Source organism: Harpia harpyja, chromosome 15 (assembly GCF_026419915.1).
Source record: "Harpia harpyja isolate bHarHar1 chromosome 15, bHarHar1 primary haplotype, whole genome shotgun sequence".
Taxonomy (NCBI): domain Eukaryota; kingdom Metazoa; phylum Chordata; class Aves; order Accipitriformes; family Accipitridae; genus Harpia; species Harpia harpyja.
Window position 1 is genome coordinate 12429158 of NC_068954.1, and position 23221 is coordinate 12452378.

General features: G+C 38.9%; 2 protein-coding genes across 8 annotated transcripts in view; one reads left to right on the forward strand and one right to left on the reverse strand.

Moving 5' to 3' along the window:
* Positions 1-805: 805 nt before the first annotated feature.
* On the reverse strand, positions 806-21725 carry GEN1 (GEN1 Holliday junction 5' flap endonuclease). 5 transcript variants are annotated; one of them, XM_052809733.1, is made up of 15 exons: positions 21295-21518; positions 20042-20150; positions 18162-18359; positions 16170-16356; positions 14776-14952; positions 13018-13128; positions 9998-10071; positions 9079-9170; positions 8106-8256; positions 7952-7988; positions 7769-7849; positions 6655-6785; positions 4820-4881; positions 4129-4272; positions 806-3901 (listed from the first exon to the last, which is right to left on the reverse strand). In XM_052809733.1, exons 3-15 carry the CDS (start codon positions 18320-18322, stop codon positions 2445-2447), a joined length of 2865 nt encoding a protein of 954 aa, XP_052665693.1. In that variant the 5' UTR covers positions 18323-18359; positions 20042-20150; positions 21295-21518; the 3' UTR covers positions 806-2444. The 5 variants fall into 5 exon arrangements, with proteins under 5 accessions (XP_052665693.1, XP_052665696.1, XP_052665694.1 ...); XM_052809736.1 differs by lacking the exons at positions 20042-20150; positions 21295-21518 and adding an exon at positions 21648-21725; XM_052809734.1 differs by lacking the exon at positions 20042-20150 and having other exon boundaries at positions 21295-21519.
* A 140-nt stretch (positions 21726-21865) lies between these two features.
* Positions 21866-23221, forward strand: part of SMC6 (structural maintenance of chromosomes 6) — a 39053-nt gene continuing 37697 nt past the window's right edge. For 2 of the 3 annotated variants that reach the window (XM_052809180.1, XM_052809179.1), the window contains exon 1: positions 21866-21969. The gene's annotated coding sequence lies outside the window, so the exon portion shown is untranslated. The remainder of the gene's footprint in view (positions 21970-23221) is intronic. The other variant, XM_052809181.1, reaches the window with a different exon arrangement.

Consider the following 23221-nt stretch of genomic DNA (forward strand, 5'->3'; position numbering starts at 1 on the left):
ACTTGCAGCCAGTTTAACATAATCTTGTAGGAACACTTCCTGCAGAAGAGAGTTATCTGTTACACCCACTCAATTTAAACATCATCTTCACAGGCGTGAGCGGTTGCAAAGCAGTCAGCTCTGGCACAGTAAAAACAGTTCCAAAGAAGAAAAATCATCCCTAATCCTTAGACTGAGTAAATTACAGAAAGATGAGAAATCAAAACACTTTAAAACCTGTAATTTTCCTTCTGTAACGAATCACAAGTTTAATTCGAGCAACAGTCACTCCCAATGATAAATGTTCTTATGTTTATTTGCTGCAATGAGCAGCTACAGCCTAAATGAGAGGGCATCCTACACAGTTTTCTTCACATCTATTGCTGCTTGTAAAGTAGTGGCAGAAAACTTGCACAAAACTGAGATGCATTGCAAACGAAAAAATTGAAATTTTTCTGCTTTTCATGCTTGAATTGTACTTATGAAACCAGATCAATTTGTAGTGATAATCAGCAACATAGTCTCTTTTTTTTCCTCTGCAGTTCTTAATATCTTATATCTCATTTCTGGTTTCCATCATCTGCAAAACATAAACTTGTCATAATTTTGGCACAGTATTTTCAGCGAGTCATACATTAAAGCAGTCATCTCAGGCAGATTTGGAAAACAAACAAAAAACCCCTCCAAAAATTGCTCTTGCCCCCCAGTTCTAAAGAAAACCCTAAAACACAGAAACCCACACACTGCGGGTGAAATTGTCCAATCCTTCCAACAAAAGGGCACATACCCGTACACTGGGAGGGAACAAAAGTGAGGTCATTCACAAGATTTTGGCATTTTTATTAATGAAAAGTCAAACTCTTGATTCCAACTTTCAGTATTCAAAATCAGCAGCAAGGAAAAGAATCATACATAACCAATAACAATGTTTTTCCAAAAATGGTCTGATCTCTCCACTACTGACCACTGCATAAGGAATCTCTCCATTTATGGTCCCCAGGTAACTGCTACTCTTATTCTCCTTAGCAATTCTATTCTTCTAGCTACCCTCTCACATCAGCTGGGTGGTTAAGAGTCTCCAGAAGAGAGAGACCATCTTCAAAACTGAAAAAAAGTTTCCAATATTTTGGATTTTTTACTCATTTCCATAATGCATTTCTCATTTGGAAAATCAACTATAAACTTTCTCCACCTGCCCACAGAGGAAAATAAGAAACTACCATTTTTGGCTAATTACAGACTGTATTATCTATAGACTACCTATTTCTTCCTTAAACACATCTGGAATTTAGCTTCCTAACTTTTAAAGCCTTGGCCTTCATGAAGAAAGAATAGACATTTTCATTAAGGCATGGATATTCCAAATTTCAATCCTTAACATTCTATCTTGGTAAGAGTGGCCTTCCTTCTGGTTGGTTCAATAGAAAAAGTTATAAACGCTTAAATGCAGGCCAGGAGGCATTTTCTAGTAAGCTATTGAAGACAACTTTTTTTTTTTTTTGTATGAACAGAGATTGCTTCTATATTAAAGAGGTATGAAGAACACCTTCAAAAATGCAATTGTATTCAAGTTCCCCCCTTAAAAACAAACATTTACACAGTATTATTCAAAGAATCTGCAATATCATCATTAAATTTTGATTTTCTGTAACTTAACCTTCATTCTATTATAAGTAGAAGTGAGTGTTAGATGGAATTTCCTACCCTTTAAGAAAAAAATGCCCCTAACTATAAATGTTTGATTAAAACAGCCATCAAATTTCCTTAAATATTAGATATGACAGCTACAAAACCAGAATATCCTTACATGGCTTATTCCATTCTTTGGAATATGCACATACTCAAAGAACAGTTTATTATAGGGCATGGCAGAAATAAATTTAGCTACCCTGCAAGGTACATCTGCTGTGTGTCTCTATCTGGTCCTCCAGAGACAGTCAACACAACCGGCATCCCAAGATTTGAAAACCCATTTTAAAACTAGCAAAATTAAGTTAGTGGACCAGAATGGAAAATTTCAGTTGGAAAGAGCTGTATCACTTTGTCTAATTAAGAATATCCAACAGCAGTGCAGGCACTATTTTAGTAAGTCTGTTTTTATAAGCAGAAGGACTAATAGCCATACACAAAATCCTCACGAACGGCTGTGAAAAAAACCTTCTTATTTCGTAAGTACCCCCCCCCGCTCCCTTGTATACTATATATCCTGATACTTATTTATCAAGTTTAGAATCTAATCAAGTCCAGAATAACTGGCACTTGCCTATAATCAGCTATTTGGTACTTTTGCTAACATTTTAGTTTCAAACTTTAGCTCCAGTATGCAGTATTTCACACCACTTCTTATTCATCAAAACTGTGTCCACTTAAAATTGATAGAACATACTGCAGAAACTTTGAGAAAGAACTCTGTAAAAGCTGAAGGTTCAGAGTTAATTGTTATCATAATCTATTTTATGGAGAACCTAATCAATTTTGATTCTTCCTTTTAGTCTTTCAGACAGGGGAAGTGGACTGTCTGCCCATGCATAAGTCGGAACAGCACTTTTGGCTTGCTGCATGGGACCACAACCCAACCTCTCAAAGGGTTGCTCTGGACTTTGGGAACAATTAACTGCCCCTGCAGAGGACGGTTTTGGAGCTACTTGCAATGAGAAACTATTACCAGCTTTTTTAAAATTGGTCATTTTCTTCTCCCCTTTAATTATAAGGGCTGAGTCACTGTTTGTTCTTTTGCTAGTAACAATGTTACTCCTTTTCTTTGAAAAACATTTTTTAGACAGATCGGGGTTCAGTTGCCTTTGCTGCTGCTCATAAATCAGATTTTTGTTCATATTCCCATCATCACTGTCTTCACTAGAAGAACACCTGTTGTGACACACACTCCTTTTAAAAGAAGTTTTCCAAGTAGTTTGAATACAAGCTTTTTTAATGTGACAGCCAGTTACATCTGTTGGCTTTTGAGATGCTGGAAGCATTTCACACCCAGGATGCTGTGTCTCTGTTGTTTGCCCACTGAGGGTTAGAGATGTTGAACTGCTTATATTATGGCCCTTTTGCATCATTTCAGCCAGGCTGTCAGCTTTTTTGTACTGATCTTGATAAATGTGTATGCTGGATTCCCTTGCATAGTTTTCTGACAGCACATTTTTACTTTCCTGCACTAGTTTGTTTAACTGACACGAGGAAGAGACATAATCTTTATCAGGATTCAACATTTCTTGTGTTTGTTTAAAACATTTCAAAGGCTCCAGTTGCATTACGTCTTCAGACAACAAAGGCTTTGATGGAATGGAAGTCTTCTTAAGTATTCGCTCACTTAAAGACCACTTCTGAAATTGTTCCATAGCATCATCTGAAACCGAATCATCTGCACTATCAGAATGATGTCGATCAGACTGCATAGCACCAGAATATTCTGAGCTAGCTATTACTGTTTCATGACCTAGAGCACGCGAGTGTTTTATGCATGTAGTTAAGTCAGCTGCTGGATCATGGGTATCACCCCCATGGGCTGGTGAAGCGCTGAAGAAGGTTCCTTCCCAGTCAATACTGCTCAGTTGTAGATGAGCTGTTACAGAGGAAGAGGATGATATCCCAGAATCTTTAGTAAATTGTGCTGGTGACACAGATGAGTCAGCCAACATACTCTGTAAAAGTGAGTAAGATGTCGTCAGAGGAAGAGCAGCTGCTGATGCTGGCATTTGAACAGTTGTTATGCAGGAAGCTGAAGCTAACGCTAGATCTTTTGATTCAGTACTTCTCTGGTGTATCTGGTCTTCTCGGGGAGTTTTTATATCTGATGTGGAGTCTTGCACGGGAAGAATTCCACATCTAGATTTTAAATTCATTTGAGACAGAAGATCGCTAACTTCATCATAATCATTTGATAATTCCTTTTCTTTTGGTCTGTCTTTCCTGTCTGAAAAAAATAAAAAGGGCATATCAAAATGACATATTAACCACAGTTCAGATTTCCTAGTGCTGAAGTATTAAATGGTAAGATAAAAGCACAGTCCCTGCAAGATATCATGCCCTGATCTTGACAAAACATGATATTGCTCAACAGTGGGAGAAATGTTTGTTGCTTTTGCTTCTTGTATTCTGGCAAGACCCAGAAGTTCATAAGAAATAAGCTTTTGGACTTACTTTTCTGTTTCTTCTTCAGAACTTCTGACTTTTCCACTTGATAAAGGGCAACAACATCAGGATAAGCAGCCTGAAACAAAGACTCCTCTTCTACTGTGACTACAAACAACTCCACAGGTTCATCTTCTGCATCAACATAATGTTCTAAAAAATTAATGACTGTACATTAGACATGTATATACAGAGGTATCAAAGTAGGGAGCAAGTAAAACAACAAAAGATTTATTTGAGTACAAAGAAGGTATGTAAAAAGATTAATAGTATAATGCTTGAGATTTAGCTACAAGTAAAGTCTTTTTCTTTCTGCCAGTCTCCTGGCACACTAAAGGTAGAAGTCTGTCAGCATAGAAAAATTTCTAGCTAGTAAAGTCACAGCTTCGGGTACACAGTGAAATAAGAGATGAAATACAGAGTAACTAATGTAGTATACTAACATGTACCAGAAAAAGTACCTGAAGACCAAGTCCCTTGCTTTCTAGGTAGATTTTTTTTTTTTTTAAAAGCATTGCTTTTACTTTCAGGTTATGTGAAATTTGATGCACATTTTCTATTGTTTTCATAGAACAGTTTCCAATCTCACCCACATTTCATTGCCTCATAATGTTGTCAAACTCTTCTCCTCTTTAAAGCATGCTTTCCTCTTTTTCTATGAACAGTTTTGTTCCATAATGTACATAGAAACCAGACCAACCTGGTTTTTGCCACTCAATTTCAAAACAAGGAACTCCGTTTTTAACACGTGTCTTGACTATCCTGTAAGAACAGAAGCAGCCCATTAAACGATTTTGTGTAAACAGGAAATGAAAAAATCTAAGTTATCTAAAAATATTTCAATACTCTAATTTGTAGTGATTCAGAGGAAAAAATAATCTTGTAATAGTGCAATTAATATACCTTTTAAGAAATACACTACTTCTCTGTATAAGTTGCACAGTAACATTTTGTGTCTAGATTTGAGTACTGAAACATTTTTATTTTTTTTTAATGATACAGCTCAGAGGAGCATAACAAGAAATTAAAAAGCTATTCTGTAACAGACAACCGTAACGCAGGCTCCTACAAACATCAGTTTGATATCTTCAACTAACGCCTCAGAGAAGGCTGTTGCCATAGACAGTAATTTTCTGAATGACCAGACAGGGTCATTTATATCTTTTGCATGAGAGCATGAAGAAGATAAAACATGATCTGAGCAGGGACAGACAGTCTTTATGAAATTTTTCAAAAAACATTATCTACACCCCAGTTTAATAGGTTCCTACATGCAAAGAGGCTCCTGCTGAATCAGTCAGTACTGTGTTTTTAAATACTTCTTAACCAAAGAAATCTTCTAGAGCACACATGATCTGTCTTTTAAACTCTTGAAACACTAGAAAGTGTTATAAACAGAGGATGTCAACTAATTCATTCATCAAGGTAAATGCTGGTAATTGATCTAGCCAACCCATTTAAAAAGCAGCTCCCAACCAGTCTCTCCACTCTTTTGAAAGATGGCACTGAATAGAACAGCTTCTCTGCAAGTAATAATTTAACAGACACATCAATCCAGAAGAGATACTATCATATTGCTACTGACTGTCCTTCTGTCCCCCCAAAATTAAGGTCTATGAAATCTTGAACAGCCTCAAGGAACATGGGAAAAATACGAACCTTCTTGCAATACAAGAATTTGGGGGGCAGGGGGAATTTAGGTTTCATTTGGGAAATTAAACCATCAGATACTAAAGTTACAGTAAGGCACAATTCTGATCACACAGTGAAGTTAAGTTCAGATCTGCCAACAGACACTGTAGATTCTAAAAGTTTACAGAAGTTTAAGAAAGGATTAGATCATTTAAAAAAAAATACATTGAGGGCTGACAGAAGGTACAAATTCTGGCTCAGAAAACCCCTGAGTAACAGAAACCCAGATGGTGGGAAAATATTTCTGGGGAAAGTAGTTACATGCTTTGCTCGGGGTTTTTTTTCCTGCATATCCATTTTTAGTAACAGGACACTTGGCCATTTTTATATTCCTAAATGCAGCAGTCCTGAAGGAAAACGTTTCGAGAAGAAGGGGTAGCAGAATAGAACTGTAAGCCAATGATTTCATCAGACACATAGTACAACGACAGTCAGTAGGCCCGATAAGGAATCAGAGACCATGACTGAATCTGCAGATGCTCATTTCTAAGTCTAGGCTCTTATTTTGAATCACAGAAGTCAATTAAACTTCTGCTAAGAACCTGAGCAGAGGATCAAACCTGTAATGCTAAATCTCCTGTGCAGATCCAAGGAAACAATAGAAAGTAAGCACAGGAAAAGCAGGCATTGTCAGAATGAAACTGCTGTATGTACTACTTTGTGCAGCAGTAGTATAAGAATTGGTGTACTGATCTAAATTTTCACCTCTATTCAAAATGAGCAAAAAGCTTGAAACAGAGATGGAAGAAAACCGTTTTATTTCTGTAAAAAAGGAAAACACCCATGATTTTCATCCAGTAGCAGAAGTAAACATATTAAGTTCAAGAAATCAAGCTACATTACCGTATTGCCTGCAGTTGTTTTGAATCAACGTATCCAGATTTTCTCTGGATCATATCATAACGTGTCAACAGTGCTAACAGTTTCTTACAAGCGTAATGTTTAGTCCATTCCATCTTCTCAGAAGCAAATATCTGTTAGTATAAAAAAACCACCCCAAACTTTAAAACTTTCTTATTCTGTTAGATATCATGCTTAGATAGGTGTGTAGTAGGAACACAGGACTAAATACTTAAAATATCTAGAACGCTTTTATACATTAGTGTAACACCCAAGGATATCTCACTGCCAAGGGAGGGAACAGTCATCCGTAACATGGCAGATTCCTCAGCTGTCAGTAACAAGCCAAGGGAATGGTTGTGTAGTGGCAGCAGCAGTTGCTAAACACCTTATCAGATTCAGATCAGCTACGCAAGGAGCTGTGAAAATTATGGATTTTGCATGTGAGAGAAGGATGAAGACGGATTTTCATTCAAGCTATATTGCTTAACAGCAGTCTATCATGCTATACGTAATTCTCACACTGTTATCAATCCCGGACAATGAAACATTGTAAAAGATCTGCTTTCACCAATAAAAAACAAATAAAAATCACTCTTAGAAAACAATGCTAACATGCATATATTAACACTCTACCCTGTTCCCCCCCACCCCTGAAAAGAAGCTTCACAGGATATTTATCCTTTCTTCTATGGACAGAGGAATAAGCTAGACCACTTTTGAACTTTGTGCACTTTGAATTAAAGGGCCTCCGAATTGAAAGCTGGCAGTATTGTGCTAAATACAAGCCTGCTATCTGTTTTTGGGAAAAAATGTGACATTCAGAATAAAAGCCACTTCTGCTTGTTATATACAGAAGCTGGTTATCTCAATACCATAAATATCATCAAAAAGAAAGTTCCTCCACTTTTCTACATACCTATTTACATCAACTGATTGTTTTCAAAGTCTCCAATTTTATGCTTTCAAAAAACGAGGTACATTGAGAAGTTGTAGCAAGATTCTTTAATTCTTATGTCCAGTAAAATTACCAATGAAGATCAAAATTATCACAGATGCCTTTCCTACTAACAAACAAACAACTACAGAGCTGAATATCCAGAATTCTGTTATATACCTGAAAGGACAATAAATTTGGCCTTTGACATTCCTTTATGTTGATCAATTTATTCTTGTTTACGAGAAATTCTTGGATAACCTTGAGATAAAACAAAAAAGAAGCAGTTTAAGAGAGGGCTGAAAACTGAAATTTCAATTAATTGATTAAAAAAATTAATCTTTAAATAGGCTTGTTTGTTACCTCAGAGAATGGAAAGCCCTCACAACTGTTAGCTTTTCTGCAAGTAAAACAAATGTGTTAGGAACCGAATACAGATGGGAAAAATGCAGAATTTAAATGCTCACCCTGCACATGAACACAGGTAAAAGCAGTTCAATTTTCATGACATTCCTACTTTCTGATATTGTCCTCCACTGCACTTGCTTGTTTCACTTGCTCTGACTGATGCCATTCACAAGGGCAGCAGTATTCGGAGTCATTGGGTTTGCAGTAACTAGTGCTTTCACAGAATTTACATCCACTGTGCTCATGTTCCTTGTAAGATCCTATAGAAGCAGATGCACAAAACATGAGGAGAAAAGAGGTTTCCAAAATCTCCAAATGTACAAAGCTAATAGTACAAACACAAAGCTCAGAACATATACAAATTTGACATGAATAGTAGCTGTAAGCAGATCTGAGTGCATCAGCTGTATTTATACATCTCCAGTGAAAACTGACAAATACAAGAAAGCTTTCATTTTTTTTTGAAGACTTTTTCCCCCAACAGTTTCAGACCTTATGCTGAAAACTACCTAAAAACTACAGAAGTAGTCCATGACAACCTGGCAAACGTATATAAGTAACATATTTGAAACAAGCTTTTCCTTCTCCAAGTGACTGGTTTGAACAAGTTCATTGATCAAAGATGCGACCAAAATGAGGTTCCTTAAGATGAATTTCTTTTTAAGAAAACACTGCAGCAAAACTCAGCAGTGCTAATGGATCCAGTCCTCTTGATGCAAGACCAATTCAGGCAGCTAAAGAAATAGTTGCTTGTCAGTATAGCATACTTTCTTTACTGATAATGTTAAAAAGGCAAATATCTGGGATCACACAACAGCATTGCGATAACAGTCCACCTTCTATCAACTAGTTTCACATTTGAAGAAAGGCAGTCCCCAGCCTCAAAAATATTTATATAAAGATACATATACACATTGCTGAAAATGTGAAGATTTCCCAGAAGCTGAATGACAAGGAGTTTTAATGCTAGGCATAAAAAACCCCCCAAACCCAACCAAACAAAAAAATCCCCCACCCCACACAATCAGAACAAAAACTAAACAATTAGGCTAAAAATAAAATTCAGTGCTTTTCACACTGACCTGGATGATGGCACTCAGAACAGTGAATTACCCTTTTAACAACCAAAGGTGGATTATTACCATACCGAAATTGTTCCTTCCATAGCTCAAACCTAAAAGGATGATATTAAAAAGATTAAGAAATATCTTTAACTTTCCTACTTAAAATGAAACACTGAAAAATACTACTTCCCAGGCATCAACCCGAGAAACAGTTTTCCAATTTAAGAAATACATTTCTTTTCATAGAATCATAGAATCATTTCGGTTGGAAAAGACCTTCAAGATCATCAAGTCCAACCATTAACCATGCCCCCTAAACCATGCCCTGGAGTACCCTATCCACTCGCTTTTTGAATACCTCCAGGGATGGTGACTCAACCACTTCCCTGGGCAGCCCATTCCAATGTTTGACAACCCTCTCAGTAAAACAATTTTTCCTAATATCTAACCTAAATCTCCCTTGCCTCAACTTGAGGCCATTTCCTCTTGTCCTATCTCCAGACACCTGACAGAAGAGACCAACACCCTCCTCACTACAACCCCCTTTCAGGTACAGTACATTATATGATTGTCAGATTTCTAGTATTGACACACACATTATGATAGCTAACATAGAAAGCATTTGGTATCTCATGTCCTGATCCACAACCCAATTAAAAATCAGCAAAAGTCTCTCATCAGTCCCTATGACTTCCTTTCCAACATATCAACATACCTCTGCTAGCTCAAGAGCTAGAAGCCAGCTAACGTTTAAAACAATTAAGAAGTTTGCCTCGCAAAACACATAATTCATTTAGCAAACAAAGGAATGTGGTAATCCCTTCCCCCACTCCCGAATTAAAGTATTATGAACATTGCCTTGGAGCTGAAGTACATACTAGCAAGTCTTTGAATAAAATCAAACTACTTCAGCATACAACATAAATTTTCATTTTACCTTTGTAGTAAGTTTTGACCTCGTAAAGTTTCAATTAACTTTAAAGCTTGTTCCTTCCCAACTCCTGGAATGCCCTATAGAAACAGAAATACGAAACATCATTTAAACAGAAAATACTCAGGTTTTCATAAAAACTGCCTTCATAACATTATGTAGAGAAATGACAAAAATAATCCCAGATGTTGAGAATAAATTAAGAAAAATAATTTTTGACCAAGTTCTAAAGTCAGAGAAGGTGACAGATTACAGCTGTACTACCAGTGCAACACAGAAGCTGCATAAAATGCTCTTAAGCTCAACAGCAGCTCAGATAAAACAAGGTGGAGAAAGAAGTTAGTAGAAAAAAAAATAAGAAAAGAGGTTTTGTTTGTTTTCTTTTCCTTCTTGCTATCTGCAACAGGACAATATAAAATACTGGTAACATTCTTGCCAGCAAACTGCCAGAGAGCTGAAAATTTTCAGAATTGTCTTGGAAAGACAAGACAAAGACATATCTTTTGGATTTTAGAGTCAAAAGGCTGGAACTTAAGAGGTAGAAGAAACCCAGCAAAAAGCTTTCACTCACAGGAAAGAGATGCTTTATGGCAACAGAAACAACTTCTAATATTTGAAGACCTCAAGCACTTATGCAAATTCAATTCTGAGAGGTAACAAAGAAAAGTGCAAGAGCATTTTCTGAAAAGTAATTAAAAACCACAATAAAACCACAAACCCAAAGAATTTCTCCCCTTCCTTTCAATAACTGCTTGCTTGATTTTGACATTTACTCCATTATTACAGCTGTAGTATGCATGTCCTTTATAGGAAAGGGGACTACCACCATGGATAATAGATAGGAACAGCAAATATTCTCACAGAATCATAGAATGGTTTGGCTTGGAAGGAACCTTTAGAGGCCATCTAGTCCACCCCCCCTGGAATGAGCAGGGACATCTTCAACTAGATCAGGTTGCTCAGAGCCCTGCCCAACCTGACCTTGGAGGTTCCTTTTCTGGAACCTAGCTCATGGACTGAAATCCAGAAGTTTGTAGTAATCCCTAGACATACTGAAGAGTGAAAGTCAGTTGATTCAAAACAACCAAAGGAGGGCCACAAAATGATCAGAGGGATGGAATGCCTCTCCTATGAGGAAAGGCTGAGAGAGTTGGGGTTGTTCAGCCTAGAGAAGAGAAGGCTCCAGGGAGACCTTATTGCTGCCTTTCAATACTTAATGGGAGCTTGTAAGAAAGATGGGGACAAATTTATTAGTAGACCCTGTTGTGATAGGACACGGGGTAATGGCTTTAAACCAAAAGAGGGTTGATTCAGACTAGATATAAGGAAGAAATTTTTTATGATGAGGGTGGTGAAACACTGAAACGGGTTGCCCAGAGAGGTGGCAGATGCCCCATCCCTGGAAACATTCAAGGTCAGGTTGGACGGGGCTTTGAGCAGCCTGGTCTAGTTGAAGATGTCCCTGCTCATTGCAGAGGGGTTGGACTAAATGACCTTTAAAGGTCCCTTCCAACCCAAACTATTCTATGATTCAAAATGCCCATACTGCTTTTCCAGTTCCTCTTTCAATCCTTACCGTATTTTGTCAAGAATCAGTACAGTTGAATATAAAGATTGTATTGAGTGTGCTTTTTCCAGCATTATTACAAATAAATCTATAGCATATTTTTAACCAGCTGTAATGGCTGAACTGAATATATGCAACCATATGAAATAAATGTATATTCAAAACCATTTAGAAGTTTTCATTGGACTGCAGCCAGACACTCACGTAGCAAGTCAGATATTCAGCTTCTGCAAGTAAAGTATCATTTTGACATATATTCAACAAAGGAACTGGAATTATAAAGTGGTATTCTCATTTATCTGTTCTGCCAATCCCCATTCCCAATGTGCTCCTGTAATTCATCTTTCCTTAGAAGTTTCTATCTTTATTCACTTTGCTGGGCTGCAGTAACTCAAAAGACCTATCTGACATTACATAATCGTGTTACTTCAGGACTATGCAAGAACCTGGCATTCCGGGAGCTGGTAGTTCCATTACAATAACCACTGATTAGCCACTATTTTTTTTACTCCCTCTCTCTTTATACATTTATTTTGTAATTATAATAATAATACCAACTCTTTAAAAGATTCCTATAACAGAAGCAAGTCTTTCAGGAAAAGATAAAGTAATTAGAGCTATTTGCTCTTTCAGCAATATCTGTTGTTTAAAAGGACAGTTTTATCAAATTAGCACACAATGATTTAAAGATAACTAGATATCCACTGCAAGCCTGAACAGGAGCAACTGTTGCCTGAAGTCACTGTATGATGAACTGTATGGAAATCAAGTTTCATCCCACTTTCTTTCCATTTCAAATAGCCATTATAACAGCTTCTGTTCAAAGTCTCCAAAAACATTCAAGAGCTTACAGAAAAGGAAAAAAAAAAAAAAAAAGCGAAGTAGCCATGAGTGAGATCCCTCTCACTTCATTCATTAGGCAAACTTTCAAATACGTGACTTCTACTACTTCATAAATCATGTATTTACAAACGATAGAACTGAAAAGGGATACATCCAAACTGTACCGAGAACTGGCATTACTAATAACTACAGTTCAAAACCATAACTACTAAGTCTTCCAAACAGCATAGACAAAGCTGTTTTTCTCATTTTCCACAGCTAGTCTGCCAGGGATGTAATTATACGTGAATGGTTACAAAGCATCCTCATGAACAACTGAGTTCTCACATTTTTGCTCAATGTAATCAACATCTAAACTTTTGTCTTCACCTTCATTATAGAAAGTCTGGAATAATACATGACAGTTTTAGAAAGATTAATGTTCATGAACCATTTTGATTATCTTTAAGCCTTCACAAATAAAATTTACAGCAACTTACTAAGCATCTTCTTCAACTAGATCTCAGTAATTGTGCATTGCATACAGTTTTGTCAGCATGCACATGTCTCCCTTGATATAGTTTATTGTTTTTCAAGACAGTGTAAGTACCTAATAAAAAATAATTATATTGCTTACCTTTGGAAGATAATCACAACCCAGAAGAACAGCTAGCCCAATCAAAGACTCTCTGTCACATCCAAGCTTCTCCTTAATAGAGGACATTGTGTAACAGTCAAGATGTGGATCCTGCAAGAGAAATTATCACATGTTATTCCTGTAACATCAGGGAAGGAACTGCCCTGAGTCACATTCAGTAATGATTGCTTACCCATCCCTATTCACCCACATCTGTAGGAAATGGGTCTATCCCGTAAGTGGGGTCTGATAGCAAAAAAAGATTAGCAGCAATTAAAATTTATAATGTAATCCATGGACACCACATGAATAACTACAGTTCTGGAATTTAAAGTTTTAAGTATGGGCATCAACTGCTGAAAGAAACTAAAATAAGCCAAGGGGTGTTTTTATTGTTTACTACCTGTACAAAAATGTGGCAAACTAACATTATCCAGTACTAGTGGCTGTGCAAGTCATCTCAGGAACTGCAGTTTTTAAAATCCATGTAAACATTTTAATGTGCTACTTGAGTAAAAAAAAAAAAAATTAAAATGTTACCTACCATATTAGACATGAGCTAAAGGAACACCTGAAGCTTTGAAGGGTAGGGGGACTCAAACACAACAACATGAAATCAAGATTAACATGAATCAAAACATAGGACACTAACTACCCCATACCACCCCCCCCCCCCCAAGCCAACAACCCAAAATAATCCAAAATAATCCAGTTTTCTGGAACAGATGCCCCTGACAGACACACACTCACATATATTATTTTTTTACGTTGACTTATGTAGGTAACGAAGTACACCTGAAAGATTGAGGCCACCTTCATTTTAGGTGATAAATGACAAGGAAGTTGAATGAAAGAAAAGAACCAGGTCAAGATAGAACCCAAACATGGTGCTGAAGCAAATCATCTTCCATCAAATTAATTATTTTTTAAGAAAAGTTAATTTGTTTGTAGTGCTTTTTTTCTGTCCTATTGATTTTCTCCTTTACTGAAGTATTTTCTCAACAAGTCTTTCAGATGAATATTATTTAAAATTCCAACCCCAATATCATTTTTCCTCCACTTTCTTGTTAGATTCACCAGACAGAACACATGCATTCCTTTCTCTGATTTATAGAGAAAGTATAAAATATGGAAATTTGGGGTTGCCTTTCACCAGTTCTGGAAAATTGCATTCCTAACAAATGAACACTTCAGCTCAAGGTCATATATTGATCTGGTTTTTTTGAATGATTGCAACAACTGATTATGATACAGATGTACAATCCTTACCCTATTCATCATGTTTAACTGGAGACTAATAGTACTAATTGTAAGTATATTCATAATAAAACAAACCTGTAAATGCAAGTGTGTGAACACTGTTATTAGACCCAGGAGGCTGACCACTCCCATATGCCCTAATGGTAAATTTATAAGAAGCAATTACTTCACTCAAATTCTTCACTGTAGAGGAGGAAAGGGGAAAAAAAAGTTTGCTACTTAGCTTTATATTACACATCACAGGACACTACAAACACAGACAATAATACCATAAGTGTTCTTCAGTTCAGTAGTTTTGCTCTCACATCCAATACATGGGAATACTGCCAGTGAATCAAACAAAACATTCCTGTCTTAAACGTACTATTTTAAACAAACTCAACTACTAGAGGGTCAGTGCAATAATAATATCTAAGTAATTGTTTCAAGTCCCTTCTTTCTATTTACATTTTTGGGAAGAGTCTAAAGAGAGGGTGAGAACGGGATGAGGTACATTACCTTAGCATTCATGGCAAAGTTCCTATAAACTGTCTGAGCTCCATATAAAAAGACATCTCCATCATTGGTAATGCAGCCATCAACATGTCCTTTTGCATTTAGGTAGGCACACATTGCCTCCGCTTCCCCGGCTGCTTGAACCCAAGGGACACCTAAACACTCGAGCAGTTCGAGACACTAAAAGAAGGAATCGAAAAGGAAGGAGAGATTGAATGCTGAATTAGATCCACTTACCAGCATGCATTTTCTCAGACACAAGTGTATAAAAAACCTGCTACTGTTACACTGCCTATAGAACACTACATCAATACAAGCACTACTTTAGAAGTACAGTTTACTGTAACAGCGAAAAGAAATATCCAACTAAGATCAAAGTATTAGTTACAGGACGTGAACACAGCATGATTAATGGTTATTCCTTCACAAAAATCTTTACACTTTAAATAGATATTTAGGATGTTTTTAAAAGAAGAGTAACAAAGGAATATTTATCTTCGTGAAACAACGCTGTTTACTCTAGTGACAATGGGCTAGCACAGACATCTTTCAACAGGCGCCAGACTCCCAGAGAAAATCAAGCATGAAAGTACAGTACTGTCAGCCTACTAAGACTGGACCACAGTATAAGACATACTGATATATACTCATATATACCTGTTACAAATTTCAGAAAAAAAAATTATTTTAGAATTTAAGAATAAAACATTAATTGATACATTCAATCTATCAAAGGCATGAGTATCTATAAATTCTATTTCACAAAATTTTGAATAGACAAAAATGATTACATATCTGCAACAATGAATGAAGAAGAAAATTACTGAATAGGAGGTCTTTGCAACCAGAGTTGTTTCAACCATCTATACCAAGATGACTATACAATCTTCCTTTTAGCCTAATCCAGTAGGTTTCCAACAAGTATATCTTCTTAGCTATTCAGCTAGTTTACCAAATCATAGATTTAGGTTACAAAACAGTTCTGTGTACCCCTTCAAAAACACACTAGCTTAGCTTACATAGGTACACAACACATTCCTGTTTTCACGTATACCCCAACCTAGGAAAAAAAAAGTATCAATACTAACACTATAAAACAACAAGGAAGGTGAATTTCTGTAATAAACACTCAATTATGACTGTGGCTCACTACAGCGTAACATGCATAGGAACACATCAGACAAGAAAATGATTCTGACATTGTCCCTCTTCTACAAAAACAGTTAACAGATGCTGTAAGGCCCAGTTTGAAAGGCATGTGTTCCTTCAAAACACAAAACACTGTTGAAATTTGTTGTGTAGAAAACTATTAATTCAGTCAAGTCCTTGTATTTAACTTGGTTAAGATTTCTTCCTATCACATGAAAAATACTGGAACACAGCCTTCAATCACTCACCTCTTTTAAAATGGCTTTAAATAGAGATCTCCCTGTTCTTGCAGCTCCAACTTTCTTTGAAGGTCCATAGCGCATCTCATTCCTCTTACTCATGGTGTCTGCTTTCAACCTGGGGGCCTCTCCTTCCATGACAAACACTAGTTTAATTCCCATTGATGTTAAGAAAGAGGACCGAAAAAATAGGTTTCTGCAATAAAGCAAGGTGTTCCATAAGCTGCAGAATTAGCGAAGCCCTATTTCTTCAGACTTTTTCCTTATATCCCTCAGCCTACCTCAGGAACAATCTTAGCTTTCTCTCCACCTTTTATGATTCCCTCACCCCCAAGCTAACAGACCTTTTATCTATATCCCTGTCTTCGGTTGAAGTTGTTTTACTACGAACTTCTAACAGCTTTACAAAATTCCCAGGAAAATACCACATAAGGACAAGAAAGATCTTTTTTGGGTGTAAAGACATAAGCAAATTTAAAAGGCTTTATAAAAAACGTTCAATATCCAAAGTCTGCTTCCAAACACATACCCACATTGATTCTTTTATATCAAATTTTAATCCCAAATCTATCAATACAGGCATATCAGATTCTGAAGTGACTGAATGCTGTGGTATTAGACAGTCATAGATACCATTACCATGCCAATTTATTTCATATGCAAACCAGCATCACTGATGGGTGGAATTTTGCAAGGGAGCAATAATAACTATTTGGTCTATAACATTAAAATTGAGAACAGCAATATCAGACAGCATATGCTATGTTTTTCCAGTAATTCCAGGATCAATCTTTCAAAAGGAGTAGACCAAACATTTATATCTCTTCAACTAACATGGAAAGACCATTACTCTAGATTTAACTTTGTACCATTGCTACTGGTAAAAAAGGATAAACTGATCTTTTGAGGCTAGTTCTATTTTCACAAATGATATAAAAATCAATCACTTATGGTAAGTTTCTCTAAAATACTTAGCAAAACAACTTAATTTCCAACTGCCTGAAAACATTTCTTTTTTTGGTAGAAATCTGTTCATCCCTTTGTCTTGCTTTGGAAAGACTGCATAAGAGATCTGGACTGGTGCTTCCGTTCCACTGCACACAGGACATCCTATCAGAGCGAAGTAATGACTTCAGTCATGTTTCAAGTTTTATAGTTAATTACCCGTTTGGGGTCATAAGCATAACATTTTAAGAAATTATTCTCAGAAGATGCTGATATTTCATAGCAGCTGAATTCAACAGAAGCCACAGGAACATCTAACAGCAGCTAGTAACTCAGTATTCTTGAGCTAACCAATAACATGTCTTTTATGAAAATTTGTATATATTTTCATTTTTGTCAGCATCACTTGCAGAAAACAGTGCTTTGAAGTTACAGCTGCTTATACTTGTTCATCCCTTAAGTATGTGATTTATTTAAATTAAAAATATACATATTCTTCAAGGTTGTTCATAAGCCTGAAGAATGATTTAAACATATTTAATTCAATATGGGGTCTAACTAGAATTTTAATTTATAAACCAGATTAGGCTTGAGCATGCATTACTCTCAGTATGCTCTGAATTGACTAGCATCCAAACTGCTGTGATAAACAGTTGGAACTCCCATACCTTCCATCACACAGCCTCAGAAATATATAGGAATTAGCACACTGATTTGTGTTCACTGATAATCTTTATATCACACAGTGCTATACCACAGTAAGACAAACATGGATCTGCTTACATCCATCTCATCCTTATCGACAGTTGAGGCTTCAAGACAAGGTAGGTTGGGCCCAAGAACTTCTATTTGCACCTGAGCATTACATTGAATTCAGCCAGTATGACCGAGTCTTCACTTCAAACCCTGTATGTATGTAGCACAAGCGATAACAACAGAATCAAAACAACACAGTCACATGAATTTCTGAAGTAGCCTTCAATTTGGAATAAGTATCATACCTAAATTATACAGCTCCAAGATTTCTGGCTACAATAATTTATATGGATACCATACCTCAGATGTGGCTTGGTAACTACTCCAACCATCTTTTTAACGGTCTGTGCTTCACAAACCCACAGACTTAAATCAACAGCAAGTGTTTTTCCTTTGAGACTGCTCAAGTTGACAGGTTGTCTCACAGGCTCAAGGATTTGCCACAGATTAGTCACTCCCATTGTTCTAGCTTCTTTGTTGTCAGCATGAAGGTTTTAGCTGTGAAGACCAAGGAAAATAAAATACTTTCAGAATATGACATCAAGTATGATGTATTATGAACGTGAAGTTCAGAAAACAAATATTTAGTCATTATCAGTTTTACTTCTATGAGCCAAGAACACTTGTAATCAAGCCTTCTAAGAGCATAGTGACTCCAGTTCACAGATGGTTTATTTCTAAATACCTTCTTTGGACTGTATGTTTTCATTGCTACTAGCCTGAACATAAATAAAACCAAACTCAGTTTGGGGGGAGGGGGGAATCATTCATTTCCAAGTCTCATGTGTCCCTTACATACGCACAATCCAAGTTTTATTTAAAAAAAAGAAAAACCACACCTCTTGAGGGAATTACTTCCTGATCTGAAGTGGTAGGATTCACATTAAAATGTTTCTGTTCAAACAGAAGTAGCTTAAAGCTACTTGAGGAATATTTACAATGATGACAGAACTTGAACTTTCCTTAGTATTCCAAGATGATGTAATAAGGGTCAACAGCCACAGATTCCGGCTTGTGAAATACAGGTTGGACTTCAGGAAAAAAAATAACAGAGGGTACTACAGCACTGGTTGCCCAGAGGTTGCAGAATCTCCATTCTCAGAGATTTTCAACATCCAGTCAGCATATTGTCTTGCCGGTTTAACCAGTACTGGTGGAAGTCCCCCTCTGAGCAGGGGATCAGCATTGATGACCTCCAGAAGTCCCTTCCAACATTTTGACATTTATAATACTGTGATTGCAGAAACACACCAGTGTGTATGGTTTTACTATTTTAGTTTTAGTATCGTGTGACTGGCACTACCTATAATGAACGCCAGCTGAAAACATACACCCATTCAGTGGCATATTTCTTTGTCTCTTATTTAACTTTACTTATATAGCTCTATTCTCCGTGCTACCCCATTACCGGATTTAATTTTCTTCCTTTTCTTCTCTTCTTTTTCATTATTCTTCTGGTTTTCATACCTTGCCAGTTCTATACAAGGCCTCTAACACATACTCTGCTTTTCCTCCTCACAATACGAATCTATTCCTGCACTGCCTTATTGTACAAGTTTGCCTCATGCTTATTTCTCTAGTTTTCCCTCTTCTCCCTCAATATTAGAAGATAAAAAGCAAATAAAATCTGGACTGTTTTGTATTTTTCTTTCTGATTTTGAAACTACTACTGTATACTCAGATAAAATAAAACCCTCCTCTGAATAAATCATGATTAGATGAGCTAGCTGTCTGTGCTCTGAGATCTGCTTAAGACACGTGAAGACCGATGCCACCTTGTGGCCTCTAGTGAACACGGCCATGTTAAATTCAGCTGCCTTCCACATTTAACCCCATTAGTCTATCTGTCTTTGTTGGGTGCGTTGTTCTATACTCTAGAACTGTTTTAAAACAAGGCAACTAATCAATTCCAAGTTGCTTTTAAATCAAGTTCTCATGTTAAGATTTACTTTCAACAGAAATCATGTTTCTCTCATCCATTTCTTTAACTACTACAATCACTCAACCTGATTTTAGTTGTATGCGTACAGAGCATAACATATTGCTTTTGCTGTTGTTATACCTCAAGCACATAAAATGAGTTAAACATACAAATAAAGCATCCAAATACATAATTTCTTGAAGTCCAGGATGATTAATTTCTCTGGTGCACGGGGGAGGCTAACAAAAGGCATCCAAACCTTCTCAAAAGACAAGTGTGATATTCAGCTTCAGTGAGGTTTAACAAGAGAATTCCTAGCAAAAAAAGGGAGATGTCTTTTTTGATGTTATCATTTGGTTCGTGCCAGCCTACATCAACACAATTTAAAAAAAAAAGAACCTGTTAGTTGGTTTCTATATATTGTTATGGAATGTCACATGTTACTTAATTAACAGGAAATACAAATACACTACAAACACTTAATATTCCATAAGATTACAAATAATAAAGAAAAAAAAAGTATACAAAATTGAAAACTACAAAACCCCCCATTTTTTTTAATTATGAGGTAATAAAGTATTGTTATTTGAAGACAGAAGTTTTCCTCAACCCCATTCAATATATATATAGGGTTGAGTTATGAGAGCCTGTGAGACCTACCAGTCTTTGCTTTTTTGAGTGTATTCTGTAAAATATTCAGATCTGGATCCTGTATACCAACAGATCTACTACTTTCAATAGGAGTGATCTGTCTACTCAGATTTTATTGAGGAGCTTCATTCATCACAAGCCTCCAATCTGCTTAGAGAGATGGTAACTTCCAAAGAAGGGAGACTGAACCTGATTTTTTTCATATACTTCGAAATCACTGAAGACATCATGCTATTATAAGATCATTGACAGGAAATATAAAATACTGCCCCCCCCCCCCCCCAATCTCCTCAATTTCTCATTGGGCCAGTATGTGCTATAGCTATACAGCTTTTATGTTTTATAAATCGTGTTTTAAGATTATATTCTACTCTACAAAGTTTTTTTACACAGCCAGAAAAGTAAACCAGTTACTTGAAAATAACTACAGAAGACATTTAATGCTTAAGTTTAATTCATGCAGATATGCTTTCACCCATTGCCAAGGTAACTTGCAAAGATTGCCAAGCATATGCTTTATGTCTGACCCAGAGGTCTTTAAAAAAAGAAAGGAAAAAAGAAAGCCCACAACACGTTCTTAACAACTCTCCCACTCCTTCTCCGCACTACTGCGATACCCCAGCACCTGGCACAGCTTTGCCCATAAACCTGAGCACCTGAAGCACAGCAGTGGCATGCTTCAGCATTTACTCCTCAAACTCCTACGGGTTTTTACCCCTAGATGAAATCAAAACCGAGAAGTTGCCTGAAAGCGAAATAACAAGACGCACAGGCATCTTGAACACAAGCACCGAAAATTCCCGCCCTGACATGAACTGGAGATAACAACGCACCACGCAGGCAGACGCTTCCCTGACCCACCGTGAGACGAACCGCCTTTTGGAGAGCTCTCCCTGCCCGCTAAGAGGGCTGCAGGCCCAACACCCTGACTCCAGCCGTGGGACAGGGGGGCTGCTCTCCCGCAGCGCTGCCCCCTTCCCGCCCGCCAGCGGAGCCGAGGCCGCCTCAGCGAAGGCGATTCAGTCTTCGCGCGGCGGGGGGGGGATTGGTAGAAACTCACATCCCGGTCTGAGCCCCGAGAGGCTCGGGGAGACCCGGGCAGGCCTAGCCGCTAACTCCCGAGACCCCCACAGCAGAGAGAAGGGAAGGAGCAGAACCCCCCCCCAGCAGAGAGAAGGGAAGGGGAACAAACCCCCCCTCCCGGGTCCGCTCACCCGCGCCGCGCTCCGTCAGCCCCAACGGTCGCCGGCGGCGCGCGCGCACCGCCCCTCCCCCCGCCCCCGGCGGCTCCGCCCTCTCGAAAATGGCGGGCAGACGGTAAACGGCCCCCTCGGGGCGGGGGACGGGAGCGCGCAGGCGCCGCCCTCCCGGCGGCTCTTCCGTCGCGCTCGGGCGGCCGCAGCGCTCCTGGCCCGAGGCTGCTGCTGCTGCTGCTGCCGCCGCCGCTGCCGCTGCCGCTGCGTGGGTCGGGACCTGCCGGCGGTCTGAGCTTGTGGCGGTTGTAACGGCTCCGCCCGTCAGCGGCGTTAAGGAGAGGTAGGCTGGGTGGGGGGCGGCCGGCCCTGGCGGCCGGTGCCGCGGTGGCCGGGCGCGGTTCTGCTCTCTGGGAGCGGGGGGCGGCTGGCAGGTCGGTCGGTCGCAGGGGAGCGGCGTCGCCTGCCCCCGCCCCGGCGCGCTGTGTCAGGGCAGCGCCGGGCCGGGAGCCCCGCGCCCCGCCGCCCGGGTCCTGCCCGCGCCGTTGGGGGGCTTTCGCAGGTGGTTTTGTGCGGGCACGTTAGCAGCCGGAGCTGGCTTTTGTCACCCGCTCTTCTTTTGTTGTGGCTGCTCGGCCTGGTGTGAGGGCTCCCCGCCGCGTTGCCCGGCTTTGCCCGTCGGCAGCCGGCGGTGGGAAGCGGGGGGGAAGCGGGTAAGGACCGGGGAGCGGCTGCCGCCCGGGCTTTCCAGCCGCGAAGGGACCTGTCTCTCCTCTCTGGGAGGTGAGTGGATCCTTCCAGGTCGTCCGGAGAAAGTATTGGGCCAAGCAGCTAATAACCGAGGGACTGGAGGTGCGACCGGGGGGGGATTTCTGCCCCCTCTTCCCTTTGTCCTTCCCTGTAGAGGAGGTGGAGCTGCCTTCTGTGCTGCTGTTGGTCAGACAGTGCTTTTCCAGTGTCTGGATGGGATGGTATAGGCTTCTTATGCATTGGCTGCGAATATATTCGGAGAGGAGTCGTGGATGTCAGAGTCGTGTAGTCTAACCTGGGACATCTGGCTCGGGTAGCCCCTAAAAATATACCGCACTCCACTGCTGTGTAGGAAGCTAGGCTTCTGACTTCAGTCCTCTGAAACACGTGCCTTTTAAGTCCAGCAGAGAGTGAATGTTCCCTTCCTTCATTATTAAAAGCTGCTAGAGTTAACTTGTAATTTATTTATCACTATCTGTGTGTCTGTTTAAGCAAAGGTAGCGTGCTGCACATCAGTAGAAGACTACAACTCGTTCTTCCTCTTCTCCCACCCAATGCTTCCTCCCATATCTTGCCTTCATCCCACCATAGGTCTGCTCTGATGTCTTTTCTCTACCTCTGTTTTGCTAACTGGACGAAAGGCAGTCCAGGTTGTAGCCGGTCTGGGTGCAGAGTGCTCAAAGTGAATATTTTGAGTGGCAGCTGCTTCCTACCTCACAGGGACACCAGGCCAACACAAGGCTGCTAGAAAGCAAGTGGAGCGGTTTTGGTGGCAGTAGGTTGGTTGTGTCTGCTCTGGATGAGCCTGAAGGTGACCAGCCAGCTAGGGAAAGAGGAAAACAGTT